The following is a 13,317-nucleotide window of genomic DNA, read 5'->3' on the forward strand; positions in this document are numbered from 1 at the left end:
GGCAGGTACATCTAAAGGAAAAGGAAGTAGTGTTATTCCATGATGCAGAAACCAACAAGAAAGCAGCAGCTTGGTTTCAGATTTACTCTGCTGTGAAGTGCCATAATCCCAATCATACAGCTCATGTCAAAATCTGTTCCAGATTATATGCAGACACTGAAAAATATGTCAGCCAATCAGGAAATCTGTGCATCTGTGTATGTATGTGAAAAGGTGTTTTAAACAATTTCCCTGCTGAATTGCTTTAAAAACTGCAAGTTCACCGAGCAGAACTGGTTCCATCTTGGTTGCACAGGGTGATCACTGATTTCTCTTCTGTGCATTCACTTAGCCTCTTTCTTAACTTCTTCACTTTTTCTAAGTCTAAACATTTCAAAACAAGACACGCAAGCTGAAGGGCAATTCATCTGAGCCTTCAGGTGGTAATGCATAAAGAGCAGACATGACTCACCTGAAAACTAATGTTCAGGCTCAGAATCACTGTAATTTGTTCATTCACAGTTTCTGTACATTTTTGAACTTTTGTATGAATTTTAAGGTTTTCTATAAAGCTAACTAAGAGTAATGCACAAAATTCCAATGCACCTGTATTGTCCTGTACAAATGACAGTAAACCTCCATGTTATTCATGCAGTCTCTGAGTGCAAGGTTAACTGGTATTGTGCAAACTTCGAGCCACGTGTGAACAGTTCTGCTCATTTTGAATAGATTTTCAAACATCGACATAGTTATCTCAAATAAACATGCATTGTCAAGGTTGTGTGTATTTAACGTTTCTCCAGCACATTAGCAAACAGCTCCACACTCTTTTCCACACCTGCAGACTCGACTCTGACGGCTGCATCAAAGAGAAACATTGCATTTCCTGCCAAAAGAAAAAAAAAATTGTCATGGTGTGATAAATTAGTATGAGGACAACTAGGAATGTGGTGTTTCCACTTGAAGTGATCTCCCTCCCCAAAAGTGAACCGTGATTTGATCCGTGACTGTGACACATGCGCGCACACACACCTGCTGCGACAGTCCAGTATAATGGGAACAGAGCTTCAGACGAACAAAGGAGCACAATGAGAAAGCGCCCGAGGAGGAGGAGTAACAGAAAAGAAAAAAAAAAAGAAAAGAAAGGAGAGGAGCGAGGGGAGATCAAAGGCAGGGGACAGGAGGAAAGATAAAGAAGCTGCGTCGCTCTCCTCCGGCGGCTCGCTGCAGTCTCTGTCGCAGCCAGAAGGACCGAGCAGTAACAGACACACGGGGCGGCGAGTGTACGCCTGCCTCGCTGCTGAGTTTACACATTCATGAACCACAGTTACACAGATCCCTGCTGATCATGTACGAGAAATAATAAAAGGAGCTGAGACTCAAGAATTACAACTGCAAACAATGCAGGAGTCAGAAACTGTAATCATAACAAGCATCTGGAACAACTGGAAGTTATAGGAAGAACTGATGGGATTACAGACCAGAAACTGCTCCAACATACAAAATGTATCATTAAAAAGGGGAGAAAATAACAAGCAAACACAAAAATGCACAGATTTTGTGACTATCTTTGAAAGCAGGTGTCTGATCCAGTCAGACAGCAGGTGAGAGCGGAGTTGACTCAGACAAAACAATATTTCAGCGCCGCTCTCTCTGCGACTGCCTTTATGTGCAGACATGTCCTGATGACTTATACTCCACTGCAGGATGAGACAGATGTTTGGCAGACACCACCTCCTCCCCCTCGGGTGGTTTACTGTGTCTCGTCAACTCCAAATAAGTAAAAACACACAACACTTTGTTGGTTGAGCCTTTTGCATGTATTGTAGAGAATGAAACTAAGATTGCCAAGCAGTGAAATTTACTTTAACTCTCATCAAGTTTCTTTGGTTTTACTTGGATCCTGATGAGCTTTTGTCCCGCTGAGAATTTAGGCAGTTTGTCCATTCAAGAAAAGAAGAAAACAAGCCTAAGCATGCATGTCGGGTTGCAAATTGTCCAAACTGAATATAATTACAGTATCTGAACAGTGCTAGTGCAGAATATCAATGAAAGAAAATCAATATTTTCAGCGTTACATTCAGGACTTCTTGGTCCGGTTATACGCAAACACTCACATTAAACACATTAAAAAAAAAAAAAAACTGCTAACCAATTCGTGAAACCCACTTGTGGCCAATCTTCAAAGACACTTTCATTATCAGCTCTTTATGTAAGCTGATGAAATAAACTTCCTGAAGGAGGCGGAAACACCAAGATACGAGCGAGCGATAAGTGAAGTGGCGGCAGGTGATTTAAGGAGATCTGACACTCCACGCTATTAATTACATTTTGGACGGGCACCGAGGCCGCGCCCTGCAACCCCGATGAGAGGTGGCGATAAGGCGCTCACGGAGCGGTCAAAGGGGGACGCGGAATATGAGCACGTCATCTGAGGTTACGAAACAAAGCAGCCCCGCTTTTATCAGACGTCTCCGCTCCAGACCTTTCCTGTTTCTCCACAAAGCTGAAAGGAAAAACACTGTAACCTAGAAATACAGTCAAAAATCACATTATGTAACCACACACACACACACACACACACAGGAGCAACAAATTGTTGTTTCCAACCACACACACTCTTTACAAAGAGGCCAAGAAAAATAACTCAGTAGTCAACATGCACAAACACACACACACACACACACACACACACACACACACACACACACACGCACACACTCTTGATCAAATAGCTTCCTCTCACAATGTAATAAAATTAAAAAGTTATTTGACATGCAAATTGCGAGTAACTATCACATAGATCCTCTCACAGTTAGTGCAGAAGTAACAGGGGGGGCAAATGGCCAATTAGCCAAAAAATAACATTATTTTATCCTGAGAAAGAATGTCAGTCATGAAGAACAAAAATATACAGAGAAGGAATTTGGACATTGGGTAGCGGAGGGGTCAGACAGTTATGCAATAGAGATGGACAGAGGGAGGGAGAAAGAACAGGAGAGGAGAGCAAGAAGAAAGGCAAGAGACTGTGAAGAGACGCGAGGAGTGCGGGGGAAAGTGAGTGAGCAGTACAAGAAGACAGTGACTAATAAAATGAACCAGGAGACTTAAAAAGCAACTGCTGTGTCATTTTTATCCAGGAACACCTCAAATAAAATGAAACATCTAATAAAGATTTACAGATGAACACATCTGCATTACAAAGCACAAACTTTATAGAAGCTATAAGATCATCCATGGCTGGATATGACATTTCTGGAACTGTACGGTGGCCTGTCTCAACTAACAGGTGTTTCAGTCTTTTCCCCCGGCGTTATTCCATCCCTTCCTCTAATTCAGCCATCTGTACTTCCAGCTCTCCTCCCTTCCTTCACTCACTTTTTTCTGCTTCCCCCTCTCTGCGTCTCTCTGTCTGGAAATGGGCAGACTTTATGCTCCAGAGGTTTGAGATATTGGAACAGAAAACAGAGACCAGAGGGCAGCTGCCTGCTGCACTCGACACGGGGTCAAGCGTCACTCCAGCCAGCTCTCAGAGCTCAGTTTGAGAAGTGCCAAATAAAGGATCGGTTTCATGTTCAGCTTTGCACAAAGTGAATATTTCTGTATGAGAAGGCCCCTTTAATACCACCTGTAACTATCCCCGTACTGTCTGATCTCACACACACATACACACACACCATTTGAGACAACATTGTTCAGAGGAAAGGTGGGTTTCATGGAACGCTTAAAAGGAAACACTCTCTGTTCCTTTCCTGTGTGCGTGTGTGTGTGTGCGTGCGTGTGCGTGTGTGTGTGTGTTGACTATACTGAGTCATATCTGTGTTGTGATAGCTCTGGGCCTGATTCCTGGAAATGGATAAGAATAAGAAAACACAATGGCTTTAGGTCAGCAGCACACACACTGTATCTGTAACCATACTGACACACATACACACACACAGCGATTCACACAGGTATGAGACAGGAACTCAGGCCACTCGTGCACTGTGCACCGTGCATGCTGTGACCTTCTCGTCCCCCTTGCAGGCCGACCTGTGCTGAACTTTAATGTCTGCGTTCGATGCAGAAACACAATAATGCAAGTCAGAGCAGCAGCTAAAAGCGCTCAGATGACAACAAGAGCCATATATCACTATGGAAACAACCCACACCGGTTTGTCAGAGCTTATCTGTCACAGAAAAAAAAAAGAAAAGTTAAAGAAAAAGGAAATCACCATGACAACCAAGTAAAAGAGATTGGTCTGGAGCTTGTTGCTTGATTCAGGTTTGTGCAGATCTGCAGTGAGACAGCAGAAGAAACCTGCTGCTGCACATCAGCTCAGACAGACAACCTAATCTAACACGCATTATGTCTGACTGCATCATTACATCATTAATTTCTGAGTATATTTTATATGTACTAATAAACAACAGCCGCACGTGGTTTTCACTGCGGTGAAGGAGAGCGGTCAGCGGACTCAGCGGTGTCAACGACGTCCAGCCACATTCTCATTCAGAGTCAAACACTTTCCTCTTTCATGTCTTCAACATCATTTCCCAATAACAACACTGCTCTACTTTTATGTTGTAGTCAAGTTCTTTCGTCTGACCTTGTTTTTAAGAGAAACTGCAAAACAACTTCATATACCACAAGCACTGAAAATACAAAACACCATTAATTTCCTTAGTTTGTCTTATGTCTGATGTGAGGGATGGTGTGTGTGCACTGAGGACTTTCTGTGTTCTGCCTATTTTATCCAAGTGACACAACATACATCTGCTTGCAGAGGAAACAGTCTGTTAACTGTACAAGCACTGCATCAGTAATCTTTGACATAAGATCTACAGTGCTACAAGATCTCTAGCAGTGAAATCTCTCTAAGCAAAATAAACCTCTGGTTCTTCATTCTGAAGACGTCATAATGGCTGGTTTCCATTAGAGTTGAAGATTTTTTTTTTTGGAGCAGTGTGCTACATTAAGGTCTCAAATAAATTACTGCTATGTTTGCCTATATAGAAAAAAGTCGTGCTGTTGGTAAAGTAGTTTAAAATGGACAAAATACAAATCTAAGATTCAGATCTATTTGCAATGCCACTAGAGATTTAATAGTAAATAACGATGTAGGATCAGTGAGCTTCCTGAAGCTTCTCCAAATGAAACCTGAGCTTCCTCAGATGCCTTAAAATTACAAGATACAATATTTAAACTAACCTAAATATGGGTTGAGTGTTTAAATTAAAGGTAATAGCTTGGAGCTACAGATGAGTCTGGTTAAACTCCCTCTCTGTTGCATAGCTACTTTAACTGTCTAAAAAGTGCAGCCTCCTTAATTACTTATGTATACTTGCAAGGAGCGAAAGCAAAAATATGCAGACTTTGGAAAATCCCCAAGGCTGCAATTCTGTCGGACTCACACAACTCAAGAGGAAGGGCAGTAAATACACACACACACACACGATGATGCAGGGCAAAAATCAGACGGCGCTTTGCTTCGTCTCCTGCCCGCAGGTGTACGGCGGGGTGGGATTATACAGCGCAGCGCCGCACTGACACCCTGCTCATTATGGGCGTGCACTGACTCAGCGCCGACGCACACTCACAGGCTCCCACAAATGATTATAAGCTCCAGCCTGCAAACCGACACACACCGACTTGACGGACTGTAAAAGAGAGTGTGAGATCACATCACACTGAGCCATTATTAACACCCACGGTGCAGGAGCGGGGGGAACTCAGTGGAGCCGAACTCTGTGCATCCATACGACGAGCAGCCTGTATAACGGCATTAAATAAAGCATTTACACACATCATTCCCAACCTGAATCCATGAGTAACTCAGACCTGAAGCGAGTGTGCGCTTAAAAGTGACGTCAGTTCTGACAACACTCACCACATGACGTCCGTTACTCTCAACTCACACTGACCATTAAGCCGCTGTGCAGATCACGAGTCTTGAAGCTATACTGCGTGGTATTAATGCCACTTCAGGTTATCAAAGCCTCCGTCACACACCCCCCCCTCTTTACTCACCGCCTGGTTCCTGTCCGGCAGCCGGTAGTTGTGGTTCTGCAGCAGCCGGCAGCCGTCCTTCGCCAGCCGCTGAACGGCCTCCAACCCCAGCCGGCTGGTGAGCTCCTCGCGGCCGCACACCGTCCCCATGCCTCCTCCTCCGCTGCTGCCGCCGCCGCCGTCCCGCAGCGCGCACATCCCGCCCAGCTGCAACACAGGGGGCATGAAGACATATCTCAACCCGCAGTCCCAAGACATGGCAGAAAGCTGTCGGCGTGCGTCTTTTGAGGAACAGAGCTCAAGAAGGGGGAAAGTTTTCGTCCGGTTTAAGCATAATCCAGAAACACGCAATGACAAGTTCCCAGCTGCCTCCTTAAGTCCATAAGAGGAAAATGAGAAGAAATGATAATCCTGGGTCGTTTTCTATCTTATCTTGTTCTCCGTTATTCTTCTATGTCTCCCATATTCTTCTTGTTGCAGCCAGTAATTCCTTTTATCTGTTGCACTTCTCTCATTGTCTCGGTCTTACTGCTCTGTGTCAGACGATCTGGCAGAGTAAGAGTGAGTGTGTGTGATTAGTAGCATGAGTGGGCGGGAGTGGGTATCCGTGTGAGTGTGTGTGTGTGTGTGTGTGTGTATGTGCATCCTCCCCTCTATATATGGAATTCAGTTGAACAGGACTGAACAACAGGAGTGTCAGATTGAGAAAAACTTAAATATACTAAAAGTGTGTGTGTAAACTGAACGTTGCCACACAAATCAGTGTTTTGTTTTTGTGGACGTGATGACAGAGCGTCAGTGTGTGCCGCCCCCCAGTGTGCCACTAGTATGATGGTTATCAGAGGTGATATGGTGCGGTGGCTAAGTTACTCTGTTTATTTTCCTTGTTGGGGGGGGGGGATTGGGTAACCTTTCCTGTGAGCTCAACTATCCCACGGTACCATGCTCCAGCAGAGGGTAACACACACACCCATGCAGAACATCATTCATTGTTTACTAAGAAAATACCCCCCCCCCCCCCCCCCCCCCGTGATAGCTCTTATCTGGTCAAATAGCCACGTACACACAAAAAACATCATATCACAAACAGAGTCTGCTGTCCCCTGCTGTTTCCTGTGAACCTTTTCTCTATGTTCTAGCCAAGCCTGAGATAAATCTGTCTCGCGTGCGCTTGTGTGTGTGTGTGTGTGTGTGTGTGTGTGTGTGTGTGTGTGTGTGTGTGTGTGTGTATTCTCCTTTGTATCTTAAGCTCCATCTTGTGTTTGAGCTCTAAGACGGGCCAAAACTTGCAGAAAGTGGAACACAAATGCAAAAAAGTAAATCCTGTCCGCTCAATATTACTGCAAAATCCAAAGTTGTTGAACAATGTAGACAAAACAGTTTTGTGCTGTGAAAAAAATTCAAATATAATAATTTTCTAAACACAATGACCTTTAAGGTTTTTTGGTTGCGGAAACATTTGGCAATAAAAAGCAAAGTTTCTCTGACTCTGTACTGAGGGTTTCCGATCCTCTACCACTGCGATGCGTTCAGGCTCATGACTGAACTGGGAGCTTTCAGCTCCAGCCAGAGATTTTCACTGTGATTTGAGTGACGATATCTTGTTGGACAGATGACAATTTAAGTTTAGCTGACAGACTGATATGGTAAATGGACTCAGTTTTATAGTGGCTTTCACTGCAATCGCCAGTCTTCAAGGTGTTTGTACGGTATATTCTTCCATCAATCGTCCGGACTGCTCTTGATTTCACATTTTCATGAATACAATTAATGCTCGCAGTACCAGTGGCAGTGATTCCTTCAGCTCGGTGTTCTTTTCGGAAGTAGTTACTTGAATTGTTTATTAAACTACTGTGATGTTTCTCACGAAGCTATAATAAACATGTCCAAGTCATTTTTTAAATTATTTATATTTTCTATAAACATAATATTTACCATAAATGTGCCTTTTTTAATCATTTTCCTAGTTATTTGTTGTTGATCCCTTCATCTGCTTTCCTTTTCAAATCAAGTCCTTTCTGTACTAAAACAACAAAAAGCCCAGTATTGTGCAGAAATGTAAGTATTTGTGATTAAAAGTGATTTTGATAGAATCTGACAAACCAAATATTGTATTATGATTATTTTTTTCCCCCTGCACTATTTTCCTCATGACTAAAACATGATTTCTTTGGCCAAAAATATCCAAGCACTATGCCTTTAAACTGAATGAGCACTCCCATGATGCATCACTTTTAGCAAAAAGACTTTAATTGGGTTTAAAGTTCAATTTCACAAGATGAAGATTTCATCAAAATACATGATTTGGCTTTAAAAGGAAAAAAAATCCACTGAAATGTCATTAATAGTTGCAAATTTGCATTTATTTGACAACAATTTTACTTAAAAATGAGGGTGGGGCAGCAATTCTGTCCAGCACAGCAGCTGTATTTGTCTCTTCCTACATTAAACAGACTGAATAATTAACGTCTGTTTGATGCACACAGTGATTATGAATTCCAGCCTGGGGCGGATGATTAATCTAATAGACAAAGTTCACAGATTTTACTGCACCGTCACAAAATTTCTGTATATTTTCCGCCAAAAGACTCAGTGAGCAGCGGAGCCGAATTCAGATGCTAATGCTCTTAAATGCCCACATCCATTCGCAATTGACTTGAAATCTGTTTCCATTGTGTGCATAATTTGTTTTCAACTTGTCTAAATGCGTTAGCCACAAAACCGGCTGAACGTGCTCGCAATCAGCGAACGAGAAGACAGAGTGAAGTGTGACGGGCCGTTAACCACGGCGGCATTCAGAGCCGGCTGAATCTACGACGTGCTCCCTCCAATTTACATGTTTTTTTCTATCTTTTGTTATTGTCAGACAAAAGATAAAACAAGCTGTAAATTTGATCGTCGCTCATAATTAGCTTAGCATGAGCTGCAGAAAACACAATAACGACGAAAGGAGAAAAGAAAAGTGGGTAATGAGAGCAACGATGCTTCCAACCCGACCGCAGCGAATCCAGAGAGGAGCAAAAAAAACTGAGCCGAGAGACGGACCAATGGATTTCCATCACATCTAATAGACAGAAGATTTCATAACGAAATCAGTGGGATCAAGAACACACCAGAAAACTTTATTTCCCTTCTACCACACGTCGGGTCTCCAGGATTAATCAAGCCAGTTTCATTTGTGCCGAGAGGCTGCAAGAAGTGGTTTGTTTTGCATTAAAGATCTACGAGCTACAAACACAAACCACTGACATCCTGTTAAAAGGGCTATATGTGTAATTGTGTTTAAATGATTCCCTTTTTGCTGTTTTACTCCTCTCTGCTCATCTCTCTGGCGTAATCGGAGGATGAATAATTGATAGAGAAAAAGAGGTTTCGGCTGTTCCGAGATGAGACCAGAAAGCAAACACGCCTCCCGCTGCACTCTCTTTTGACCCCATTTTCTGCATTCGTACGTACACCTGCACATGCATGCAACTCGCAACTCAGTGACCTTTTAGGGAGAACGAAGCAGTCAGATCAAGATGATAACCGATCAGTGATTGTGGATGTCGAAAGTAATCAATATCTGTGAGAGTCGTCATTATTTATTCAGAATAGCAGCCGCTGCTGCTTAAATTTAAGATGGAGCATGTAACTTACAAGCATTTCGAAGGTGGATTTCACTACATGTTGATTTGGTGATTAGTGATGTCGACTTGCGCTGGGAATACTCGATGTTTGAGTGATTGTGGGGGGAGCTGTGTGGAGTTTGCATGTTCCCTTGTGCCCGTGTGGGTGTTCTCCCACTCCCACCACACGCAGAGCTGCCAGATCTCATGAGGGAAACAAGCAACCAGGCCTCTAAAAACAAGCCCAAAATAGGCTACTTTCTCTAGAAGCTGAGTAAATGAAACAGAATCTGAAAATTATATACATATATAAAGAACAAACATGCTGAGTTTGCAAAACCATTTAACATTTAGAATTTACTGAACCGCATCAAACAGATCGCGCGGTGTGAACATTTGCAGATCTTTCTCTGGAAAGAAATACATTTTAAACCAAATAAACCTCTGATAATTGCACTTTATGCACATCTCAATTCACAAATGCACTGAGATGAGAGCAAGCCTTAAAGCCACGTTCATACTACTGATATTTATACTTAATGTTACAGGAAAACAAATCTAAGTTGCTTTTCATATTGACTTGGCCACAGTGCAAATAATCCCAAAAGCATGTGTTTGAGGTGAAACTGATTGGAGATTAATCGCTTTCAGTATGATGGGTGTGTGTGTGTGTGTGTGTGTGTGTGTGTGTGTGTGTGTGTGTTTGTGTGTGTGTCCCCTCACCGGACTGCGCTCCTCACTGGGGGTGCTCGGCTCCTGGTGGCTCGTCTCCGTCGTCTCAGAGTCCTGCTCTGATACTGCAGCCAATCAAACAGGAGTAATGAGCCTTCTCATTTGTTAGATTACCAAACACACACACACACACACGCACACACACACACACACACACACACACACACACACACACACACACACACACACACACACACACACACACACACACACACACACACACACACACACACACACACACACACACACACACACACACACACACACACACACAAACACACACACACACACACACACACACACACGCTCAGTCTTGTATTTCTATCCTTGTGGGGACCGTCCATTGACTCCCATTCATGTCTAGCCCCTAACCCTGACCCTTACCCTAACCCTAACCCACACCACAACAAAGCCTAACCCTAAAGAAATGTTTTTGCACTTTTACTTTTTTCAGTAACAACAACATGGTCAAGAAAACACTGTTTCTCCTACTTAGGACTGGAAAAAGGTCCCCACAAGGCACGTCGTTCCACGTTTTGCTATCCTTGTGGGGACATTTGGCCCCGACAAGGATAGAAATACAAGAACGCACACACACGCACACACACGCACAGTCTCGTATTTCTATCCTTGTGGGGACCTTCCATTGACTCCCATTCATGTCTAGCCCCTAACCCTGACCCTTACCCTAACCCTAACCCACACCACAACAAAGCCTAACCCTAAAGAAATGTTTTTGCACTTTTACTTTTTTCAGTAACAACAACATGGTCAAGAAAACACTGTTTCTCCTACTTAGGACCGGAAAAAGGTCCCCACAAGGCACGTCGTTCCACGTTTTGCTATCCTTGTGGGGACATTTGGCCCCAACAAGGATAGAAATACGAGAACGCACACACACGCACACACACGCACACACCAAAGAAGAAATCACACTCAAACTATCTGTCAACTTACAAGCTTTGCGGGTTTTTCGGGCCAGAGCTGCAGCCAACTCACTTTGTACCTGTGATCACAAAGTTAATGTCATAAGATGAAATCAAACAGGAAAACATGACTGTTGTTGTTTTGTTTTCGGTTCGGCCTGAATGGGTTTAAAAACTTTACCAGTCACTGCATCAACTCTCACATTTACGACCCAAACTGACCGTAGAGGTGAGCCTCTCCAGAGCTTTCATCTGAAGGATCTCGCTGCAGATGTCCCTGTTGCCCTCAGAGTCTTCCTCTGACCTAAAGTGACACACAGTGATTTCATTTGCAACTGTGGAGCACATAATTTGCAAAGCTGAATGGCACCAAGATGAAAAGTTAGCTGCAGGATTGCATCTCTCTCTCTCTCTCTCTCTCTCTCTCTCTCTCTCTCTCTCTCTCTCTCTCTCTCTCTCTCTCTCTCTACGCTGCCCCCTGGTACGACAAGGACAGAACTACAGTCAGTGAATCTCATGATGTGGAGCCGTTTCTCAAATAATTCTGAAGGTTTTTTTCATGATTACCACACTACAAACTGTTAATATTAGTCTGAAATAATCACAATCAAACTATAAACACAATCATCTAATCAACTAATGAATTTCAAGTGCAGCATTTTTGTACATCCTGTTTCATCAGGTGAAACAAGTGATTTTAATTTTACTCTTTATTCTGCATTTGTCCCTATAGAGACAGTATCACTCTCCAGCTAAAAACATTAGCTAAACATTATTTATTGCCAACCCAAAGCTAATCTGGAATGACATTTTTAGTTTGAATATTTTATGCCATTTCTCCTCCAGAATAAAGTGTTTTCTGCTGTGCAGTTTTCTCTGCAGTCTGACTTTGTAGTTCTGCACACGTGCCTCTGAAACAGGCATGTCTCTCGGCTCCCTCCTTCTCCCTTTCATGCGGTTTCATGTAAAATAGCTCAGAGACACACCCGTCTATTGATGTTCCTGAAGCTGTGTGTGTGTGCGAGTGAGTGTGCATGTGTGTGTAGCATGTGGTGCACTGGCTGGGTGTGTATATGTTCAAACTCTAAAGATTTGTGCTAATTCTGAGCTTTAGTGTTCTTGTGAAATTCGGCTGTGTGTGTGTGTGTGTGTGTGTGTGTGTGTGTGTGTGTGTGGGTGTGTGTGTGGTATAAACAGGTGCGTGTTGTGGGGATATACTGAGCAGGAACACAAGGCTGTACAGGAGACGCTGCACCTGAGGGCCCCTCATCTGATAAGTTCTCTTGCAAAACCACTGCTTGGCATCATGGTCTCCCACACACCCCTACACTGTATATACACACAAACACAAACACACACTGCTTTCCCTTCGAGCACGCGCCCAGGCATAGATCAATTTGCATACAATTTGGATTTTATCAACAGATCCCTGTGGCACTTGCAGTAGTTGTAGAAGCTGGAGGATGAGGATGGGAGGAAGATGAAGCTTTAGCCAGCTGTGCGTGTGTGTGTCTGTGTTTGTGTGTGTGTAGAGAGAGTAATCTGATAAAGCGGTGATAGATGCAGAGGCGGGGGAGATGGCGATAAGACATTGCCCTCGGCCTGACACTTCAGTTATCAGCTCACAGAGAGACAGAGGCAGGTGGACCGTCAGACATCTGGGGGAAGACTGAACACGCGTACGTATCTTTACAGTAAATCATACACTTTAGTGCAGAAAACACTGATTTCCACTTCCCTTTCAGCCTGAACTCTGGTTCCCAAATGCGTGACAAGTAGAACAGGGAAGATTCAACCATCGGTCACAGCGTTCTCAAAATTATTTTTCAACAAATCGTTTTCTGTGTTTTCTCACAAACGCAAAAAGTCAATTTGGTTGTGATGAAAATAATCTATTCTGAGATGTCATGCTAAATTTATTCACATCAGGGTCATTAACTTCTTCAAACCAGCATTCAAATGGTAATTTGGTGACTCAGCCCAAGTCTGAATTTGCCGCGGTCGGCGTCGAGGCACAGTAGGAGGTTTGTCACCAGCCATTAAGCAGCACATAGCGGTGCCGATGGAGGATTAGCATGCCTGC

At 43.4% G+C, this 13,317-nt stretch overlaps 1 protein-coding gene across 1 annotated transcript in view; it reads right to left on the reverse strand.

The window, feature by feature from the left end:
• The window catches only part of LOC115408979 (rap guanine nucleotide exchange factor 5-like), a 56,348-nt gene that overhangs the window by 20,542 nt on the left and 22,489 nt on the right, over positions 1-13,317 (reverse strand). The window contains exons 6-9 of the mRNA XM_030119925.1: positions 11,457-11,538; positions 11,266-11,314; positions 10,300-10,373; positions 5,990-6,175 (exon numbers count right to left, since the gene is read on the reverse strand). Coding sequence (XP_029975785.1) covers positions 5,990-6,175; positions 10,300-10,373; positions 11,266-11,314; positions 11,457-11,538 — 391 coding nt within the window. The remainder of the gene's footprint in view (positions 1-5,989; positions 6,176-10,299; positions 10,374-11,265; positions 11,315-11,456; positions 11,539-13,317) is intronic.

Source organism: Salarias fasciatus, chromosome 22 (assembly GCF_902148845.1).
Source record: "Salarias fasciatus chromosome 22, fSalaFa1.1, whole genome shotgun sequence".
Classification (NCBI taxonomy): domain Eukaryota; kingdom Metazoa; phylum Chordata; class Actinopteri; order Blenniiformes; family Blenniidae; genus Salarias; species Salarias fasciatus.